The sequence below is a fragment of the Fusarium oxysporum genome, chromosome 4 (genome assembly GCF_000149955.1).
Source record: "Fusarium oxysporum f. sp. lycopersici 4287 chromosome 4, whole genome shotgun sequence".
Taxonomy (NCBI): Eukaryota; Fungi; Ascomycota; class Sordariomycetes; order Hypocreales; family Nectriaceae; genus Fusarium; species Fusarium oxysporum.
This window is the reverse complement of record NC_030989.1, coordinates 3,695,954-3,715,476: the sequence shown is the minus strand read 5'-3', so window position 1 is coordinate 3,715,476 and position 19,523 is coordinate 3,695,954. Positions and strand designations below refer to the sequence as shown.

At 49.1% G+C, this 19,523-nt stretch overlaps 8 protein-coding genes across 12 annotated transcripts; 6 read left to right on the top strand and 2 right to left on the bottom strand.

The window, feature by feature from the left end:
* Positions 1–1,440: 1,440 nt before the first annotated feature.
* FOXG_04190 (amino-acid acetyltransferase) lies at positions 1,441–3,459 on the top strand (the record flags this gene model as incomplete). The annotated part of the gene is given in 4 exon segments (XM_018382119.1): positions 1,441–1,674; positions 1,732–2,292; positions 2,321–3,427; positions 3,436–3,459. Coding segments are annotated over 4 exon segments (1,926 nt in total).
* A 472-nt stretch (positions 3,460–3,931) lies between these two features.
* FOXG_04189 (uncharacterized protein) lies at positions 3,932–6,011 on the top strand. 4 transcript variants are annotated; one of them, XM_018382115.1, is made up of 6 exons: positions 4,005–4,270; positions 4,371–4,452; positions 4,512–4,594; positions 4,666–5,266; positions 5,323–5,454; positions 5,519–6,011. In XM_018382115.1, the coding sequence occupies exons 1-6, from the start codon at positions 4,227–4,229 to the stop codon at positions 5,552–5,554; spliced, it is 978 nt and encodes a 325-aa protein (XP_018238771.1). In that variant the 5' UTR covers positions 4,005–4,226; the 3' UTR covers positions 5,555–6,011. The 4 variants fall into 4 exon arrangements, with proteins under 4 accessions (XP_018238772.1, XP_018238771.1, XP_018238773.1 ...); XM_018382116.1 differs by having other exon boundaries at positions 3,932–4,270; positions 5,323–6,011; XM_018382117.1 differs by having other exon boundaries at positions 4,371–4,594.
* A 149-nt stretch (positions 6,012–6,160) lies between these two features.
* FOXG_04188 (uncharacterized protein) lies at positions 6,161–7,014 on the top strand (the record flags this gene model as incomplete). The annotated part of the gene is made up of 3 exons (XM_018382114.1): positions 6,161–6,706; positions 6,764–6,867; positions 6,921–7,014. The coding sequence occupies 3 exons, from the start codon at positions 6,161–6,163 to the stop codon at positions 7,012–7,014; spliced, it is 744 nt and encodes a 247-aa protein (XP_018238770.1).
* Positions 7,015–7,369: 355 nt separating this feature from the next.
* Positions 7,370–8,578, top strand: FOXG_04187 (uncharacterized protein; the record flags this gene model as incomplete). Its single annotated transcript, XM_018382113.1, has 1 exon — positions 7,370–8,578. The coding sequence occupies one exon, from the start codon at positions 7,370–7,372 to the stop codon at positions 8,576–8,578; it is 1,209 nt and encodes a 402-aa protein (XP_018238769.1).
* A 36-nt stretch (positions 8,579–8,614) lies between these two features.
* FOXG_18767 (uncharacterized protein) lies at positions 8,615–10,711 on the bottom strand (the record flags this gene model as incomplete). The annotated part of the gene is made up of 10 exons (XM_018398906.1): positions 8,615–9,467; positions 9,516–9,616; positions 9,666–9,725; positions 9,785–9,946; positions 10,003–10,023; positions 10,089–10,214; positions 10,271–10,345; positions 10,403–10,479; positions 10,562–10,598; positions 10,649–10,711. The coding sequence occupies 10 exons, from the start codon at positions 10,709–10,711 to the stop codon at positions 8,615–8,617; spliced, it is 1,575 nt and encodes a 524-aa protein (XP_018238768.1).
* A 788-nt stretch (positions 10,712–11,499) lies between these two features.
* FOXG_18766 (uncharacterized protein) lies at positions 11,500–13,868 on the bottom strand. The gene is made up of 2 exons (XM_018398905.1): positions 12,741–13,868; positions 11,500–12,684 (listed from the first exon to the last, which is right to left on the bottom strand). Exon 2 carries the CDS (start codon positions 11,912–11,914, stop codon positions 11,525–11,527), a length of 390 nt encoding a protein of 129 aa, XP_018238767.1. The 5' UTR covers positions 11,915–12,684; positions 12,741–13,868; the 3' UTR covers positions 11,500–11,524.
* On the top strand, positions 13,378–17,512 carry FOXG_04186 (uncharacterized protein). 2 transcript variants are annotated; one of them, XM_018382111.1, is made up of 3 exons: positions 13,378–15,109; positions 15,171–15,467; positions 15,532–17,512. In XM_018382111.1, exons 1-3 carry the CDS (start codon positions 15,082–15,084, stop codon positions 17,181–17,183), a joined length of 1,977 nt encoding a protein of 658 aa, XP_018238765.1. In that variant the 5' UTR covers positions 13,378–15,081; the 3' UTR covers positions 17,184–17,512. The 2 variants fall into 2 exon arrangements, with proteins under 2 accessions (XP_018238765.1, XP_018238766.1); XM_018382112.1 differs by having other exon boundaries at positions 15,171–17,512.
* A 187-nt stretch (positions 17,513–17,699) lies between these two features.
* Positions 17,700–19,283, top strand: FOXG_04185 (uncharacterized protein). The gene is made up of 3 exons (XM_018382110.1): positions 17,700–17,954; positions 18,040–18,610; positions 18,664–19,283. Exons 1-3 carry the CDS (start codon positions 17,876–17,878, stop codon positions 18,911–18,913), a joined length of 900 nt encoding a protein of 299 aa, XP_018238764.1. The 5' UTR covers positions 17,700–17,875; the 3' UTR covers positions 18,914–19,283.
* The last annotated feature ends 240 nt before the right edge of the window (positions 19,284–19,523 follow it).

Here is a 19,523-nt window from a genome sequence, read left to right as displayed (position 1 = left end):
ATAACTACATTTCTATATTAACCAGTATTCTAGCAACATGCTTTTATTTATGTATATCTGGCGGGACACAACTCGCACTCTTACCAGTTTTTAAAGCAATACCTAACTATTAAATAGCATTTTGTAGTCAAAGGATTGTAAGTCTCAAAGGTAGGATAGGTCTCGAGTTGAACCGGATATGTCGGCTCTGATCCAGACTATTGAAATGCTATCAGTTCGCGCTAAGGACAGGCCGTCCAATATTGTGGCTTTAATACATTGAAAGCTGAAACTCGGCATCAAAACGCCGTTCATTCCTTTTGCGAATTGAAACATGAATTCTAATAGGCTCAATATCAGCCTCTGCCGCATGATGCCGAGAGGTAGGGGCACACTTACATATGACAGGAAGCCATCCATTTCCAGGCTGTAGAGCATGGTTGATATATCCGTTTGGTGAGTTTATTTCCATGCGGTAGTGTTGGAGTGCTTTTTCTCAAGAACATTCTTTCCTTTCAGGCCGAAGCAGACACTCTGGATGCATTTAGTAGGGTAAGATCTTGATATAGATACATGTGCTCTCTGCTAACAATCTTATTGACGAAACTCTTAGAGTATCGGAAAAATAGCTATCTACTATCGATAGATGGACTGCTGGCTCATTATTGTAAATAAATGCTGGTTCAATGTGCTACATAGTAGACACGGTATTTTACTCTGATTTCTTCTGTGGAGATATTGTATGTTGGCACTGTCCACGTTATATGTAAGAAAATCAGGATGCCTCAAAGTATGAGGAGTTTTGAACATCTAATTATCTATGATAATGGTCAAACCAGGTTGTGTTGAGCTTCATATTTTATTTCGTGAGCTATGGTAGTGGCCATTCAAGTGTCCAGCCTCAGGGGTAACTCACAGCTGGTTCATGAGAAGAGAACCAACCATACGATTGCAAAATGGAAGAAATACAAGGAGCAACTTCTGTTTACTGCTAATTACCACTACTATTAGAATATCTTACTTATAGTCACAAGTCTTTAGTCTCTTGTCACATGAAACGTCATCGTCATCTTCAGCGACATCGGCATTGAATCTGGGGCTTATCAGCTTATCGCCCACATGCCGCCGACCAAAAAAAAGTTGTTATACCTCCACTACCCGGGGATCTGATAACTAAGGTGCCGGTTCCATTCGTCTCGTTGAATTTTGACTCACGAGAAAGCAGAGCATTGTCACTGCTGCTCCCTAGCATCTTTCCCCCATTTAGGGTTCCCTGCCCAGCGATGCTCTGAAGTTAACATTGGACCTTCTCCCCCTACGGCCGCCCATATTATATTAAATTGCAGGTCATTCGGGGGAGGTGTTTGTTTTAAATACGAAGACTCATTCGAAGTTCTTTTATTACCTTATTCTACACCGGCCTGCCAAGAACCAGGCACAAAGTCGTCACTGCCGGACATCATGAGCTGGCCCCGCGTATTGAAGCAGGCACCTCGATGTGGCCACTGTGCACCATCTACGGACTCACGCCTCATAGCATCGTCACATAGCATTGCGACCCCAATTCAATCCCGATATCGCGGCTTTGCTTCACAATCCGGCAACAGCATCTCGTTGCCATGTCTCGGCAAAGGTGCCACTCGTCGCATGTCGGCAGCCTCTACAGCACTTGCCAAGAAAAAGGCCATCGACAGAGTATGTCACCTAAAACTTAGTACTTACTTACTGCACGACTTATCTAATTAATACCAGGACTTCATTGTCTCCGTCTTGGAGGTATCGGCAACCAAGCGAGATGCCAAAGGATATCTTCAAAAGTACACCGGCAAGAACCCAAAGTCTCTCACCGATGCACCTCTATTCGTCCAGGGTGATCCGCAGCAGGAAACGGAGCCCCTAGACATGGCGCCTCCGCATGTTGCTATCATGAAGCTTCGTGTTCCACAAGAGATCGATGCCACAACTCTAGCGGGAGTAGCAAATACGCTGTCTCAATTGCGCAAGCTCGGGCTCTTGAGCGTCGTAGTCATTGACTGTGGCATTGATGAATCTCGCATGACTTTCCAAGACCAGGCCTTCCGCCTTTGCGAAGCCATTGACAGCTTCGGAGAACATGGGGCTCGTGTCGTAAAGCATGCGTTTGTGTGCTCGGAACCTGTCGGACAGAAGGGCAGACCACAGACGACTGATATCCGACTTGACGATCCTGCTTTTATCAACCACATTTTGCACCACCGCATGATGCCGGTTATCCCTTCAGTGGTCAGCCGCGATGAGACCCGTCCGCCCCAGCCTGTCGACTCAAATCAAATCGTGCTAGCTCTCACTAGGTACTTTGCAGGGCGTGCAGTCCAATACCACTGACACATCTGCTGAGGCCGATGCTGCCCCCCCAAAACCCATTGCTCTCGTGGAGAGAATCATTCTTCTTGATCCACTTGGAGCAACACCAATGACCGGCCGGCCTGGTGCATCCCATCGATTCATTAACTTGGAACAAGAATATGAACCGATTCTTAAAGAGCTCATGGGCCCTGACGGATCCCCCCTAGCAGACGACAAGGACCTCCGCGCCTCGATCACTGCACATGCTGCGAATTTGGCCCTTGCTAAAGATGCTTTGGCGATGCTACCACATACTTCATCTGCTCTCATTACTACACCTGATGCTGCGGCCAATCTTATGAAAACGTCATTTGAGCCCAACGAAGCTACCGGATCCGATTCTTTCTTTGGAATCGGTGGTATAGTAACAACTCGGAGGAAGAAAAATCCACTACTGCACAACCTTCTCACAGACAAGCCCGTCTTCTCGTCGTCCCTCCCGATGGCGCGCGCACCAACGAATTCTGGTAGGGAACCCACCGTGGGGGCATCTGGAGGCTCGACTCTACTTAAAAAGGGTATGCCTCTTCGAGTATTCCCTCACCCTCGGGAGAATCCATGGGTTCCGCCCAAGCCTGGAAGTCCCAGACTCCGGTTGACCGATAAGTGCATCGACCTCCCTCGACTGGTCCATCTCATCGAGGACTCATTTGGCAGAAAACTGGATGTGGATGACTATCTCAATAGAGTCAACGAGAATCTGGCCGGCGTGATCATCGCTGGAGAATACGAAGGAGGGGCCATCCTGACATGGGAGAAGCCCGAAGGCTTGGACGACCATACCGCGTACGAGCAAGGCCGTTACGTTCCATATCTAGATAAATTCGCCGTCCTGAGGAAGAGCCAGGGCAGTGGTGGTTGCGCTGATATTGTTTTCAACGCCATGGTGCGAGGCTGTCTCCCCGATGGTGTATCGTGGAGAAGTAGGAAGGATAATCCGGTGAACAAGTGGTATTTTGAGCGTTCTTTGGGTACCAGTAAGTTGTCTGGGTGCAACTGGACTATGTTCTGGACAACACCCAATTTGGACAACCAAAGTCCTATTTTGCGAGATTATGAATCGGTATGCAGGGGAGTCGAGCCTTCTTGGGCTGACAATAAACACATTTTGGATTGATTGATGAGAGTAAAGAGCTTTCATACGATTCAAAGAGGAAGAGGCGGAACAAGTATTTTGAACGAGCAATGTTTACGGAGTCTAAAAGAACATCAGATCTATAATTTATCCCAGTACAATTATTAATAGATCGATAGATACCCTCTCACTTGGGGTTTGCTGCTTCAGATTTGTTGTGAGTGTTAAAACGCCCTGCAAAAGGGACTCGCAAGAGGACTCGTCATCAAAGCGGCTTATCTTTGTAGGCAGAAAACTATTAGTTCTTGTGGTAGCGGCTGATCTGAGCTACCCTTAAGCTGTGGCTGATGATTAGGGAGTTTTGTATCGGTACCTTGCTGTATCAGAAGAGCTAGGGCCACCTTTCGAGATCTGCACTCGCCTAGACAAGGTATGTGGCGGGCCCGTTTTAAATGGATGCTCTGGGATGCTTGGACTTGACTGTAAGGAGGGGACCCAGCCTGTGAGGTGGTGAGCCTGTAAGCCCCTCGAGCCCCTGGAAAAGGGAAAAACTCAAGGCTCCAGTCAGCTACAGTACCTGGGCTGCTGTTGTGGGGTTTTCTCTTGTGACAGCGTTCCCATATCTCTAATCATCCATACCTACCTGACCTTTACCTTTACCTTACCTACTTCTGCCTCAATCCGCGCTGACGCAACATAACATCCCCCTTTCACTTCTCCAAGTCTCCAATCGACCTCGCATCAAACAACCGATCGAATACTCAATTATCCCGGACAAACCGACACAATGGATTTCGGAAACTTTGGAACCAACCTTGGCAAGAACCTGTCGTATGTGCTCCCCTGGAATTAACAAGATAGCACAGTTGCGCAATCTTGTTCCTCCAAGTGCTGGCCGTGATCGAACCTCAGGCTCACCATGTTCAAATAGCAACCTTGGGGCTTCTATCACCCCCTTTGCGTCGCGCACCTTCCAGTACACCAAGGAGCAGTTCGGTCAAACTGAGGACAAGGTGGGTTGAGCCGTTTTGCACTCTATCGCGCAGCTGGTATTCTTACATGTGGCCTACAGACCCAACTCCCTCCTGACTACATCGATCTCGAGAAGCGCGTCGATGCCCTCAAGCAAGCCCACCAGAAGATGCTTGCTGTGACGTAAGTCCACTGGATATCTGTCTGCGCCATCACATGCTAGGGGTGTTGGTGATCTAACATGCTTTTTATAGCTCTCAGTACTCTAACGAGGCCTACGACTACCCCCCTAACATCAAGGAGACTTTCCAGGATCTTGGTCGCACCGTCAGCGAAAAGGTCAGCCTCCTCTCGTCTGCTACCTCTCCCGCCGAAGCTCAGGCTGCCCTCGTCGCTCCTCCTGCCGCCAAGCCTCAGCCTAAGACATTCAGCCATGCTGTCGCTCGCGCCAGTCTGGCTAGCAGCCAGCTCCTCCACCAGCACCACACCGGTGCCGGAGAGGACCCCCTCGCAACCGCCCTGGAGAAGTATGCGCTTGCCAGCGAGCGTGTTGGTGAGGCTCGTCTTGCCCAGGATGCCCAGATCCAGAGCCGTTTCCTCGCCGGTTGGAACACTACCCTCAACACCAACTTGACTTTCGCTACCCGCGCCCGCAAGAACGTTGAGAACTCTCGCCTCTCCCTGGATGCCGTCAAAGCTCACGCCAAGGGTACCACTTTCAAGCTGGGCGGCCATGCACATGGCGACCAGCCCCATGAGGAGCAAGAGTTGAGCCCTGAGGCCCAGGAGGAAATCGAGAAGGCTGAGGACGAGTTTGTCACTCAGACCGAGGAGGCCGTTGGTGTCATGAAGAATGTGAGTTTACACCCGAAACAGTCGAGCATCAAGCATGACCGTATTGACCAAACTAGGTTCTTGACACACCTGAGCCCCTGCGCAACCTTGCCGAACTTGTCTCCGCTCAGATTGAGTACCACAAGAAGGCATACGAGATTCTCACCGAGCTCGCCCCCGTTATCGAGGGCCTCCAGTCTGAGCAAGAAGTGCGTCGTGCCTCTGGGTTTTGAGCATAGACACGTAGAAAGGGGCTGACATGTTGTGCTATAGGCCGCTTACCGAAAGAGCCGCGAGGAGTCTTCTTAAGTTAGTGACAAAGGGATGTGTGATTTAATTATGCGTCGCTCAGACACGCGGCATGCAAACGCCGAGTCGGACTTTACGTCCATGATATGAGCGAACGCAACGCGTGCTGTGTTTCTTTTTCAGTTTTCTTACGTCAAGATCCAAGTCATATGTCTGGAAGGTATAAGATATTGTCTTGATTCAGGTATTGAGATATCAACCAACTCAAGATTTGAGGGCTTCTTTTTTCTCTTTATACTTGCAACGGACTTTATGAGTCTATTGCTAGCTCTAAGATGTAGAGACCTGGTGATGTGGTGTGAATGGATTCAACGATATTAGACCTGCATGATCTCGATCAATAGTTGACATGCAACACTGCGACATATTGTCAATGCAAAATCTTGAGTTTTCCCTGGCCGTGGTGAATATCTTTAACTACAACTACACAAGGTACCTATCATCTGGCATTGACTCGTCATGACGATGTTGAAGAGTCACGTGAGCACACACGTGCATTCTGGATCGTCAATGCTGGGGGCTAGAGTCCAATGAGGTCAATTCAATTTCCTCTGACCATCCCGTCAACTAAGTCACGACGAAGCAATTGCAATTGACCTCGCCAGGATGAGGCCAACAGCTCGTGTGTTTGCACGCTACCTAGAGGCCGGTACTCCCACCGGTCTCACTGGTCTCTGGACTCATGCCACGCCACGATCGACCCTCCTCTACCTGTACGGCACAACCCTCAGCAAGCTCCAGAGCATCCCCGAGACCTCCATGTACCGTCAATCCGTTGAGGCTGTCACCAAGCACCGCATGTCCCTCGTCGAGCAGATGATTCCTCCAGGTTACAACGAGTGGGCGGTTCGCGCCAAGGAGCTCGTCAGCAAGAACTCCTCTCAGTTCCGAGTGGCCAGCGGCCGCGTTGACGGCAGCGAGGCTCACACTGTTAAGCTCGGCGACAAGATCTTTGTGGTGGGCCGAAAGCACGAGGCGGGCGATATCCGAGTCGAGGAGTGGAATGGCGAAGAGGATGAAGGTCCTGAGTACGAGGGAATTCGAACACAAAAGGAGCGAGAGGACCAGGTTACTTGGGCAGAGCGCAAGCCTCTTGAGGATCATGAGAAGATTGAGTGGGAGGATGAGCCTCAGATGACTGCCGACCAGTACGTTATTTCTGGACATTCATAACCGGAACTCGGACAGGCACGCTAATTCGCACGACAGGTCCACGAGCTCGAGCAGAAGATCGGAGCTGGCCTTATCGAGGAAGTTATTCAAGTCGCCGAGGGCGAGCTTAAGCTAGTTGAGACCATGGAGAAGTCCAAGGTGTAAGTTGCGACGATTATATCAACAGTCTGGAATTCTTACTAATAGCTTATAGCTGGGAGGTCTCGAGGAGAAGCCCGCCCCTGGTCAGTGGACTTACTTTGACCGAATCTAAACAGAGCCAGCAGCAGAAGATGAAGCAATTGTAAAAGTAGAGGGGATTTATGTACATAGGATGATTATGCTGAGCTTTGTGATTGGGTCAATAGAAATGAACCTAAGAGCTTTACTGATGAACTGGGATGTGAAGTCATGGTATCAACATCTAACGGCATTTTAACGTGCTTCGCCTTCACTAAGCTGAGGTGCATTCAGTTTTCTTCCTGCTTGTTCATCGCGTCAGGTTAGGTATGAAGACAGTTGCAGCCGAAGTGTTTGTCTTTCTACAATTCGAAGTAACGATATAAGCTACATCAGTGGGGCCCTGGGCCTTACCTACTAAGACTTTCAAGACTTCACATCGACCAGCATCAACCTCAGCATCACTCAAAATTCCACCGCAAAATGGACTCCTTACTCGATCCGCCATCATTCTCGCAGCAAATAAGATCAAATAAACGCAAGCGGCCAGAAACAACAGATGACGATTTTCCAAGCTCACTGCCCCAAAGCACCATCAACCCTCTCAGCCATTCTCCTGGTGTAGTTGCCCAGTTCGCTATCGCTGGCCTCTCAGAAACGGAAGAGAACCCTTCACGACGCATACGCGACTTTCCGCATCGCGGCATCTCATCGAATGAAGCCTTTTCTATTGAAGCTGAGAGTGATGAAGATCCGGAGACAGAAGGAGACGAAGCAGCGCGCCCAAAGTCTAAGAAATCCACAAGTCGTAAACGGGGCGGCCATTTTGATGTTCTCTTGCAGTCTATTCACTACTTTCTTGATCGAGGAGAGATAGCTAAGGCATCTCGCGCGTATGGCCTTATTCTACAGTTGCGTCCGTCTGGTCTCCCTATCGATATTCGGCATCATGATCTCTGGGCCATTGGCGCAGAAATTCTTATGCGTGAGGGTGAAGAGACTTTACAACAAGATGAAAGCTCACATGAGAACCAACCAAAATCTACCAAGAGATGGGGCCGGGCTGCCAATATGAACAAGGTCAAGGCCTATTTCGATACCCTGATCCAGCAGCATCCCTATGACTACAAGACCCCAAAGGTCGTCTCAGCCTTGGACTTCTGGATTGCTCTGTTTAGCTGTGAAATCTACAATACGCATACCGAACATATACTGGCCCTAGATCGGCTGGAGAGCGAGATTGATGAAGATCCTCGCCGAGAGTCTTTTGGCAATGATGAAAGCATCGCAAGTGACGAAACAGACAGCGTTGAAACGGGGAGGCTTCACAAGAAGTACGAGCTGCGAGTCCAGGCATTATCCATCATGAAGGATATCACGAAGAGGATGGATGTACTGATGCAGGATATGCCTTACTCAAGGAATCAACATTATCTTCGATTACGAGCCATGGCCTCTTTTTACATTGCAGATCTGATCCTTCCCATCAGCCCAGTCTCGCAGTTTCAGGCTGAAGAAGGGCAGAAAGCAAGACTAATGGAACAAGAGAGTGCCCGAAACCATCTGGAGAGAATAATCACATATGGAGGCGAGTTAGACAAAGCTGCATGGAATGCTTTGAACCCTTCAGGTGATGTCGAGAAAGATACTTCTATTCCACTATACTCAAGTCTACCGATTAGGGGTCTCTAGTCTTGTTGATGATCAACGCATCCTTCGGCCGTCATACTAACTCGTGCCGTTTTGGATAGGGGCAGATGGGGGAGCGGACGGAGGGGCAGAGGCAGAGGCAGAGGCAGATGCTCTTGATGTTGACCCTTTGTTAGCCCAGCGCTGGAGGATCAATGCCTGATTTGAGCTTCCCACCACGACACACCACTCTCCTCCGGGACTCCAAGCTGCCTGTCGACCCACAAAATTGGCAGATGAAGACTCCGTCTTATGTGCCTTCAATGGCTCATGAGGATCCTCTTGACTGTACCTCGACGCCCAGGTCTCTAGGGTCTCTGCGTTATAGTCACCAATCTCTTCACTCAGCCTGATTGCGTCTGCTCGGAAGGCGCTCGGAATGTCCTTGTCGGCCCCTGCGTTCCGGCCTTTGTTAGAGTCCGTCTTGGGGGGTCGACCCTTCACAAGCCTCATCCAACTTGGATGGGGGACTGGTTTACTCCTGTCCCTGTTTGGGTCCTTGAGCATTTCCATGAACTCTCGGTACGCTAACAAACGTTCAAAATCCCAAAAGAAAACGTTTCCACCTGCATTGCAAAATGCTAAAACTGGATGCTGGTCCGGCACAAAATGTAACTTAAAACGCATGAAGAACTGCGGGCCACAGTTGGGGGTATGGAACTGGAGTAGCATGGTATACTGAGAAGGGCACTGAGGAGACATCGTTGGAACAAACGCTGAACGTGTGAGACGGCTCGCCTCATCGTAATTGGTTGGAACAGTGGTCTGAGCTGTCGGTGCCATGCTCTGGGGAGGGGGAGGGTTTGCAGAAGAGAAACCCTCTATTCTCCAAAGCGAGATAACATTGTCATGACATGCCCTAGATAGGATATAGTCACCGTAGAAGGCCACGCTATACCGTGTTAGCATCCAGACCATCAGATATGAGCACAGAGCCTACCAATCAATGATACCACTGTGGACTGCTGAGGTCGAAAAGTGAGGGTAATGGACACGGACAGGGGTTGTGATGGCCTCAGTGGGAAGATCTGGGAGCGTCCACTTTGATGAATTAGAAAAGTCCGCCAGAAGCTTGTTGAAACATAGTTACCAGGTTGATAATCTGGTCATGTCCAGCGGACAGAATGTACCGGCCAGTGTCATGGAAAGCCTATCAGCAATTGTCAGCATTCAGGAGGAAGTCGATGTCGAAATTAGTGAAAATCTCACCAAGCTCAGAAGATCCCATGAATGGCCTTCACCGGCGAGTATAACCAAGCAGGGCCGGTTTGCGTGAACTGGGTCAAGACTCCAGACACGAATACTCGTGTCACCAGAAGCGGAGGCGATAATAGACGGGTCTGCAGGCGAAGTTGCTAGATCATTGACATCCTGCTTCAAATGAGTTTCTGTGTCAAGGCGTGGCAAATTGGAGCTGATGAACTAACACCTCCATGGCCGGTCAGGCACTAGAATCAAGCAAGAAAGAGTCAGCGACTGCCATTGCACAGCATTTCCTTGGGATAGAGGATACCCTGTATAGTTTCCCGTTCACAACATCATAGATCTTGACTTTGGCATCGACTCCACCAATGCATAGGTAGGGGGCGCCTGTTACGGGATCTTTTGTCCAAGTACAACAGCATGCGGAAGCCTCTTCCTAGACAATGTTATCAAACCGCAATGGGCAGGTAGAGCACATTTAGCAATACCTACATCATCATCTCTGATCACCGAGAGGACTTCGCATGGGTTGTTGTCAGCTGTTTGAGATAGGGTGCAGATAACCACCTGGGCACGTGTGAGAACTCATTCCGTCAGAGTTGAACAGGCTGAGGGGCGACTTACATGCTTTTTGCTGATAGCCGCAAAGACAGGTTGTGCATCAAGCGGCTGGTAGGGACAGAACTTGACATCGAAGAACTCTATGTTTCAAAAAAAGATAGTTCTCGCGTTAGAAAAGACAATGCATTGACTATTGAGTGAAATGAAAAAAAGGGGTTATACCAGCAACGTTGTCATTCTCGAGAAACTCTGTATCGTTCTATTGCATTTGTTAGTTTCAAAGACTCTATGGGGCTTGTTGATGATTACTTCTAGCGAGAACGAGGAACGAAGCTTGGGTAGCTCAAACGCATTCTCATCGGTGATAGCCATACTGGCTGGCTAATCAATAGTAACCGTTGAAGATTATGTTTTGGCGACGAATCTTAGATACGGCCTCACAATGTTGCAAACAGGGTGGGATGAGAATTGCGGCGAGATGACGAGAGGTGTTTTCTCCTTTTGGGTGCGTAGACAAGAACTGCTTGCTTGCCTGATGTTGTCTCCTTGAAGGCTTTTAGTCTGGGATGCGAGGTTGAGAGGTTGACAACTAAGTAAACGCCGTTAACGAGAACTCAGGAGCAGCGCCGTGAGACAAGCAGAAAAGAAACAAAATCTTTGGAGTCTGATTCGAATATCAGAATTACTAATATAGTTAAAAAGCCACCATTTATCTTGCTTCGCCGTTCACGTCAAAAATCCAGGATCAAGAAAAAGAATCATTAACGCGGTGCGCGTCGAGTTGAATGATGCTACGTTAGTTGATGTTGTCGAAAGAAAGAGCGGCGACTAAGGTAACTTAGTAGGAAGAGTGGATCTGAGTGCTAAGCAAGCGCAGGCTCTGGTTGGTTGAATCAACGAGCGGGAGCTTTCATTGGCGAAGCAATCCATTCTTCTTCCCACCTCAGGCTCCTTCTCATCCATACTTCACCAAATCTCAGCAAGCAGATACTCTACCATCAGACAGTCTGAAATTTGATTCTATAGAAATAGGCTGAGGAGTGAAACATCAGACTACGGTACGCAGACCAATGACGGGTACCTAACGTACGCCTCAACGGCCACCAACTTGCTTTAGGTTTAGGTTAGTTCGAATTATCAATGTCAAGAGATGGATCGTGATGGCCATGGAGCATTTCCTCCTGGTTACAGAATACTGTGCTCTTTCAAAACGTCTTCTTGCACTACATACCTATCACCAATCATTCCTCTTATTCCATGTCGTTCACATCTTAGATCCAGTCTCCATGGTAGAACCTGCAGCACCGCAGAATCATTCTCAAAGTCAGTTGCGCAATTGCTACCTGAGGAACACCAGCTTCCAAGTCCAAGAGCTTTGTGGCTTTGCATATCAAAGACAAAAGTAGAGCATCTACCCTCCTGGTGCCTCGTATGAGTCTTGATATGCACCACAGAAACGAATGTCGTGAGCTGGGACATCTTGTTACCCATACACCTCGAAATGGCGGAGCTGTAAGATGTACAGAATCTCACCTCCCTCATCACCACCTCGCACAGCCGAGTGCCTGATCTCATCGTATCCGATCCAAACGTGGTGTTTTGACGGAACTCACTGTCATTCTGACGCACAGTCACTCATTACACCCACATCGTCGTGTCTCTGCCTCGTATCCGTCTCGCAATCCTGTGTGTAGCATTGATGCATGATCCCATGACCATGAGTAAATCTAGAAGCTGTACGCTTCATCTGAAGGCTTTCCATTGTCAATGACGCTCATGCTAACTGCCAGTTTCGATATCCAATTCACGTTGCTATGCGGAGCCATCTCAGCAAACACACTTTCAGCCTGCATTCTCGTGACTACTAGCTACATTTTCAGGGCCAGAGTAGTATTGATGCACAAAGAATGGATGGCTACCAATCAAGCCTCCGTCACGCTAGCCTCACTATCGAGGTCCTAGTTGTCGATCATAAATGTCAGGCAGGGACTTGCAACTGAGCACACCAAGCCACCCACCATGGCAGCACGGGCGTTGACGTGCTAGGGTGTTCAAGGGTCCTCGCAACGACTTCCCGATAAATTTCGTCTAACTTCTAGTGAGGGACACAAGGACCGTCTTGCAGTATCAGACGGTGCTCCATCAAGAGATGGGCTGAGCCGGGATTGAAGTCATCCGTCCACTGGTCCCTTGTGGCTTGAGCAAGGGCGAAATGACCTAGCCACCCGTTGTCGGTTATCCAAAGGGTTGTGCGACGGGAAAGGCGCCGTCAACTGACGACCTCCAGATCCCGCGCTTGAAGAATGGGCTTCGGCCCCTAGACTACAGTAGCACCAAGACCGGGTCTGAGTTACACTCCGTCAGAACAAGGGTCTTTCGATGGGCACGCCCTCAAAGATACCTGCTTGGGAGCAGAGCATTATCGAGGTGGCCACAAAAGCAACAACGGCTGCTCCCTCCGTAGTGATAACACTGTTGCGTGAAGTTTCGAGGGATACGGCATGCTGAGACGGATGGGGGCATGGCATATTGTGGCACAACAGACAAAACGAAGTATCTGGTCATGCAAAAGTGTGACGATTAGTATTCATTGAGAGATAGGTAGAGATAGGGCGTTCCTTGTTCTATGCCGTGGACTACCTATTATAGATGAGGCAACAAAGAATTATGTCACGAGAGGTATATGCTGGTTCGGGTACAATAGTCCTGTATTATCTGTAGAAGTTATTCCTCATCTTGAAACACTGAATTGTATGTTATGTGCAGTAGCTGATGTATCCCTGAGTGATAATTGAGGAAAGTATCGGAGAAAACAAAGCCAATTCCTCGATTGATAGTACAAAAAGCTCGATCCTTGTTTAAGCTCTGTTGTTTCGACATCGGAGCGGCGATTAATTGTGGTCCCCCTCTTTCAGCGATTGACAACTATTCCTCTTCCGTAGATGGCCGTTAATCTTACTCGTCATTCTATTCAACGTCATTCCTCGTTCCCTTCCCCGCCATCAAAAAGAAAGCCACAGTAAAGAGAGAATATGTACCGAGAGCAGACAAACCCATCAAAAGTTTGCACGGACCTTCGAGTCATGCGAACAATGAGGACTGCAAGCCATTTCCTTTCAGCTTTTCAAGGGTTGGTGGGCTTGGTTGGTTGTCCCAATTGTTTTCTCCATTCATTGAGTTACCGAACCGGATAAACCTGCAGCAGAGAGACTCTTGTTGTCTCTATTCTCGAAACTCGGCCATTGAGTGTCAAGGATGGCGTTGAGCTTCTTTGCTTTTTCCAAGACCAAGACATACGTAACCCAGTAGAGCATCGTGGCCACCCTCCGGAACTGCAGCCTCATTTCGAGTCTCCCTAGTCGAGGCACAGGACGGTACTGTACCTACATACAAACGGTAAATCCGCCGCCCGTCAACGGTGCATCCGACGAACTTCGGGGTTTCTTCACCATCGCTGCAAGTGGCATTTCGTGTCCCTCCTAGCCTTGAGCTTTTGTGTGATGGGGTTGGAATATACCTTGTAAAGAACCTTGTCTCAGGTGCATAAGCCTCCGTGACGAGGTACTTGAGGATGACGATCTTTTTTCGACAACAACATTGTCTCTCGAGTATATCGTTGACGATATCATTTGGGGTCCAGGGAGTTCAGGAACAGCTCAAAGCCAAGTCAAAAGACCAGGACTGGTCTCAAACAATAGTCGAGCACTAAACTAACAAATCTTTCAGCTGTGACGTCGAGTGTGGACAATCTCTACTTGTTAAACAGCAAACATTCATCGCAAACCAACCAACCAACCTTGACTCGTCAAGCCCCCGGTTAAGCCCAGAGGAGAATCTCATTTTTCATTTTTCATTTTTCACTCCCTGTTTTTGTCGAGCCTCACATACAGATACAGAAACAACACTGTTGAGTTCCCCATTCCCGGATGCGCGTTGCTCCGGGGCCATGTCCCTAGACTGGATTCGTGCACAACCCTGGTTCACAGTTGACAGCCATCTCTTGGTCTTTTTTCATATATCTCTGTGCTGCCCGCACTTGTTCAACTCAGCAGCAACTCAGTTTATTCTCATTCTTCATTCTCCTCAGTGCTCTTAGGCACCATAGAGAGAAATCTATAACTGCTAGGTATCTCAGTGCCCAAGCATCTCTTTACTTGACCAAAGTACTCTCCAACTTTGTCCATCATCGTCAACCTCAGTTTCTCCCTCAGAGATTCGTGATCTGTATCACCAGATCAACAATTGCCTCATCTTGAACAACTCCCAAACATTGTACTTCTATTCTAGTCCCTATCTAGTCCCTAAAACCCATATCTGTCAGGGCCTCGGACTTGATTACCGCGTCCGTGCCCTGTCATCCAAGATATCTTCCACTACCCGCCTCTAGATCACAAAGTCTCACACCTACTATCGACTAGATCCACTCTGGCAGTTGACGCCAAAAGACACTATCTCAAGTTAGCGAGTTAGACCTATCGATGGTGGGAGACCTTCAACCCACTTACATCACTTCTTCTGTTCCTCGACTCTGATTTATACGCTGTCGAGTCCCTTCGTGCACTCGCTTAAACTCTGATCTCGAACGATCATCCAATATTCGCCTCTCCAGTGACTATCGATTGGTATTAGCCAACGTTCACTGGACACGCCCTGCCTGCATACCGCTGTCTCTCGCTTTCAACTAGAACTCTACTATCAGGCCAATTCGTTGCGGAGCTCGCTGCTCTTGCACCGTCATCTCCATGGAGCATACTTTCTTGACTATACATAGTGAGTTATCTCTGTCCCAGTCTCTTCTCTCCCAAACCTTCACTAACACGTTTTCACCCAGATTTACATCCGGACGCTAATATCCTTTACGCGTCTGATTCCATCTTTGAAATTCTTGGATACTCTCCACAGGACGTCATCAATAAGTCGGCTTTCGAATTCTTTCATCCGGATGAAATTCCATATGCGCGATCCGTCCATAGTCGCGGTGTCTTGCTGGACAAGGCTGCCGTCCTGCACTATGCACGTCTTCGCTCTCGTGATGGTCGTTGGGTAAGCAGTGAATGCTGCTTCTCAATCGTCCACGATATTCTTTTTGCTTGTATAAGTATCTACCGGCGTGATGCCAAGAGTGAGAGTATGTTCACCGCAGTTACCTTGCCCCCTTGATATACCCTTTTGCATAGATTAATATAATGTAGGACGTGCTCTGGACGCACCACAAGTCCGGCGTCTCTTCTCACGCTCCCCTCGAGACCCACGATATCACATGTTGCAACATCTGTCCCCCAAGTTCAGGTTGCCACCTGTAGAGCGTGAACCCCGAGCTGCTCTTATCCTTAATCGGTTTACTAGAACATTGACTATTATGTTTGCAACCGATGCTGTCGCCTCCATCCTCGGGGTTCCTGCCGACCAAGTCCAGCATAAAAGCTTCTACGAATGCATTCGAGAGACCTGCTTGGATGATGCACTCAAGTGCATTGAGAGTGCAAAAGCCAATGATTCCATTGCTTACTTGCGATTCTGGTCCCGAGATCCACGACGACCCGAAGACTTCGAGGAAGAAGAGAGCAATGTTGATGAAGAGTCGACAATTGATGGAGTTAATGGACGAAATGAAAGCGAGGGGCCTCGTCACCTTAGAAACGGCACCACCAACAGCCCGTACCCAGACCAGAATGGATCTGGAAGCGGCTTGATGGCTCCAAATCAGCAACGACGTGCCGAGAGCCGCCGCTCCAGCGATTCTGAGGGAGGTGGTGTTAAGCTGGATGGTGCCATGGATCTCGATTCGAACTCCAACGCCCACCGGGGCTCAGCAGGTCCCTCCATCAAGGTAGAACCCGATGTGGACATGCAGGATGGCATTACTTCCAACGAAATATCAGGTGAATCCCGCACTACGAGCTCCAATGCTCTGGGCTCTAGCTCACGAGCTACTCGTTATCAGACTCCTCTCACACCACAGTCGCCGCCACCACCTGAGGACAACGCACCCCAAGCACGCAGATCGCGCAGCCGCCCAGCACGACAGTTGGCACCTTCTGTCGAGTTGGAAGCGGTCGTCTCATGTACCTCTGACGGTCTTGTCGTCATCCTCCGCCGAGCAAGACCTCAGATTCCCAGTGTTGAGCCTCCCCAAATTCCTTCTACCTTCGACCACGGTGTTTTCGCTGCTCCTTGGGCGCAACAACCTGTGTATCCCCGGTATCCTCACGAGGCTGTTCACAATTTCCAAGCTCCATATGCCCCACACCATATGCCATTGCGAAGCGGTATCCAAGCTGCCGGTGGGCCGCCTATGGATCAGCTCATGCAATCCATTAGAGATGTTGCGGTATTTGCTTGGGCCCTTGTGGGTATCAACGGAAACATAGCATCTCATGGTCATGGCCAGCCGTCAGGAGAGGCTCAACCTCCCGACGGTCTTCCCATATGGGACCCTGAAGCGGGAGACGCCTCATACGAAGGGCCTTACAACCAGGCTGCTCAGCGATGGGCTCAAGAGGCCCAACGACAGCAGCCATCGCTCCACCAGCAGGACTCGGTGTCAACTGAGTTTTCGATGGAGGGAACAGCAGACTACAGTACGGCTGGTCTGGGATATCAGAACCATGCAACCAATGGCCATGGTAATCCATGGTATTCACAACCATCAGCTCATCAGCGCAACCAAGAAGCATTTGCCCAGAACAGCCGTCAACACCATCAGGATCCTTCCAACATGACGGCTTCTTCAGTGAACCAACATCCAAGCCAGTGGAGCGATGGACAGCATTGGCTTGGAAACCCTCAAGTTCCCACCACGTCAGCCGAGGATCACCATAATCCTACAAACGGATGGCATTAAGTGCCGTTCGAGGCAGGACCTATTCGAAAGTATTCTGGAGACGTATATCATTGATCATGAAATATTGAACAAAGGCAATGAGAGGGGAAGGGGTTGAATGGTGTGTTTGTTAATGAGCTTTGACTTTGCCTGTAACTCAAAGAGCTCAGTGGCTGTAGGCTTGTTTCTGTTCGGTCTCAACCTTGAAGAAGCTCTGAGTCGCACTGATGTTGTAGTGAGGAGAAATGACATGGCGTAGCTGGAATCGTCAGACAATATGAATTAGGAAAAACCTGGAAGGTGGTTAATATATTTTGATTTCCCTTGCTCCTCAAATAAATGATTCCATTTCTAGAATAGTAAATGCGTGTTTGAATCAGAATTATCTTTCATTCAAGGGATCCAATTGAAATGGCTTCGCCCTTGAGAGGCCCCCTGCCCGTACCTGAACTGGACGGCGCTGTGATTGGCTGCAGTGAAAGGGAAGCTTGGGCCACCTCTCATCAAGGGGTCGTTTCTGGAGAGGCGACCGTGGAAGTTTCGCCGTTATTACCTAGAGATACGTACGTCAGCTTCATATTCATCAGCTTTCACACTTTTAAAACCACGACTTCTCTGTGACGCCGGAAAGATAGCCACGGCACTATCGCCATCAGCGCGCATTGCATAATTGATTGTTCAAATCGAGCGAAACTCTACATCAAGCTTATATCATGTCAGCTTCCAGCGCTCGAGGGCACTATGCCAACCCACCTTTGGAGGATGAGGACGACTTGATCGACCCTGATGATGGTAAGAGATCGCCCACCGGATCCTTATTGTTGCCGGAACATACAAAGCTCTATTTTACACTCCGTGGAAACTGACTTATATCCAGCCGATCTCAACGACTTCGACGACCCTCTTGCGACCAACAACGCCCGTCAGCCCTTGACAGGCAACATTGGCTCCAGCTCATCGTCGCGACCGTTGGACGAAGGTTATCTGACCTCGCGAATCCCCGGAGAAGACCGAAGAGCTCCTCAAAATACAATTGACGAGTCCGTATGGGATACACTGCGGCGCGACCTGCTCGCTGTCTGGGCAAAGCTCAGAGAAGTGCTCTACCCGCGCTATCTTCTGGGGGGTACTATGTTTGATAACGAGGGAGGTCTGCGCGGCGCTTACTCCAGCATCCGCGGCGCAGGTCTTTCAGGGACAAGGGAAGAACTCACTGGACTGGCGAGCCGTATGGTAGATGCTGAGGCTCTGCTCCAGAGCAACATGACTCCTGGTCTTCGCGACTGGGATCTCTGGGGTCCTCTGATCTTCTGTCTACTTCTAAGTGTTCTCCTGAGCATCACCGCTCGATCTGAACAGCGCGATGCTGTATTCAGTGGCGTCTTTGCCATGATTTGGCTCGGTGAGGCTGTCGTGACGCTACAGATCAAACTGTTGGGTGGTAACATGTATGTTTCGCTATCTGGGTTTGCTCATATGACATTCGCTAACTTGCTCAAAGCTCCTTCGCCCAGAGCGTCTGCATCATCGGATATACGCTTTTCCCTCTGGTTCTTGCTGCTATGATGTCTGCTTTGGGTCTCCACTGGATCGCTCGCATCCCCATCTATATCGTCCTTATCAGCTGGTCTCTGGCTGCTGGTGTCAGCATTTTAGGTGGCAGCGGAGTTGTCAAGAACCGAGTAGCCATTGCAGTGTACCCTCTGCTTGTCTTCTATCTCGGTCTTGGCTGTCTGTGCTTTATCAGCTAGGCCCGGGCTCGTTACCAGGAAACGCGATTCGGTATTCGGTTGCTGCGATTTGAAAAGACGGAGTGGTTAAAAGGGTTGATTTAGACTGATGTATTCTTACTTGAAACGAACCGGAACCTGACTAGAACTGCGGTGTTGAGTGTTTCGGTGATGGGGTGGTGTTATGGACTGATTTCTAGGGTTCTTGAACTGTTCTTTGCAAATATGTATCACTTTTATCATGATATGCTTTGTCGAATATGGCAGTTTGTTTGTTTTCCTAAGACGAAACAGACCCTGGCGCGATTAACGTGGAGATACGGTACCGAGCCATTGGGTCCTATCTTATCCTATCCTATCCTAGATTCAGAGATCTCTGGGCATATGAAAGGCTGATAACATGAGATGGCTACGCATTCACGAATCATGGTATGGATAGTTCATGAACTTGCATTTGTCGTGTGACAATTGAACCTAGAGCAAGGCTATAATCCCTGCTCCCGGAGCAGATGCACTAGGTCCGTACGTTAGGTATGAACTGGCGGGCTTTGATCCATTTAAAGATCGGTGAAGGTGGTCGATGTTTTTGTTTAAAGGTGGAACAAAGTCATGGTTAAGGGTCAAGTTTCAG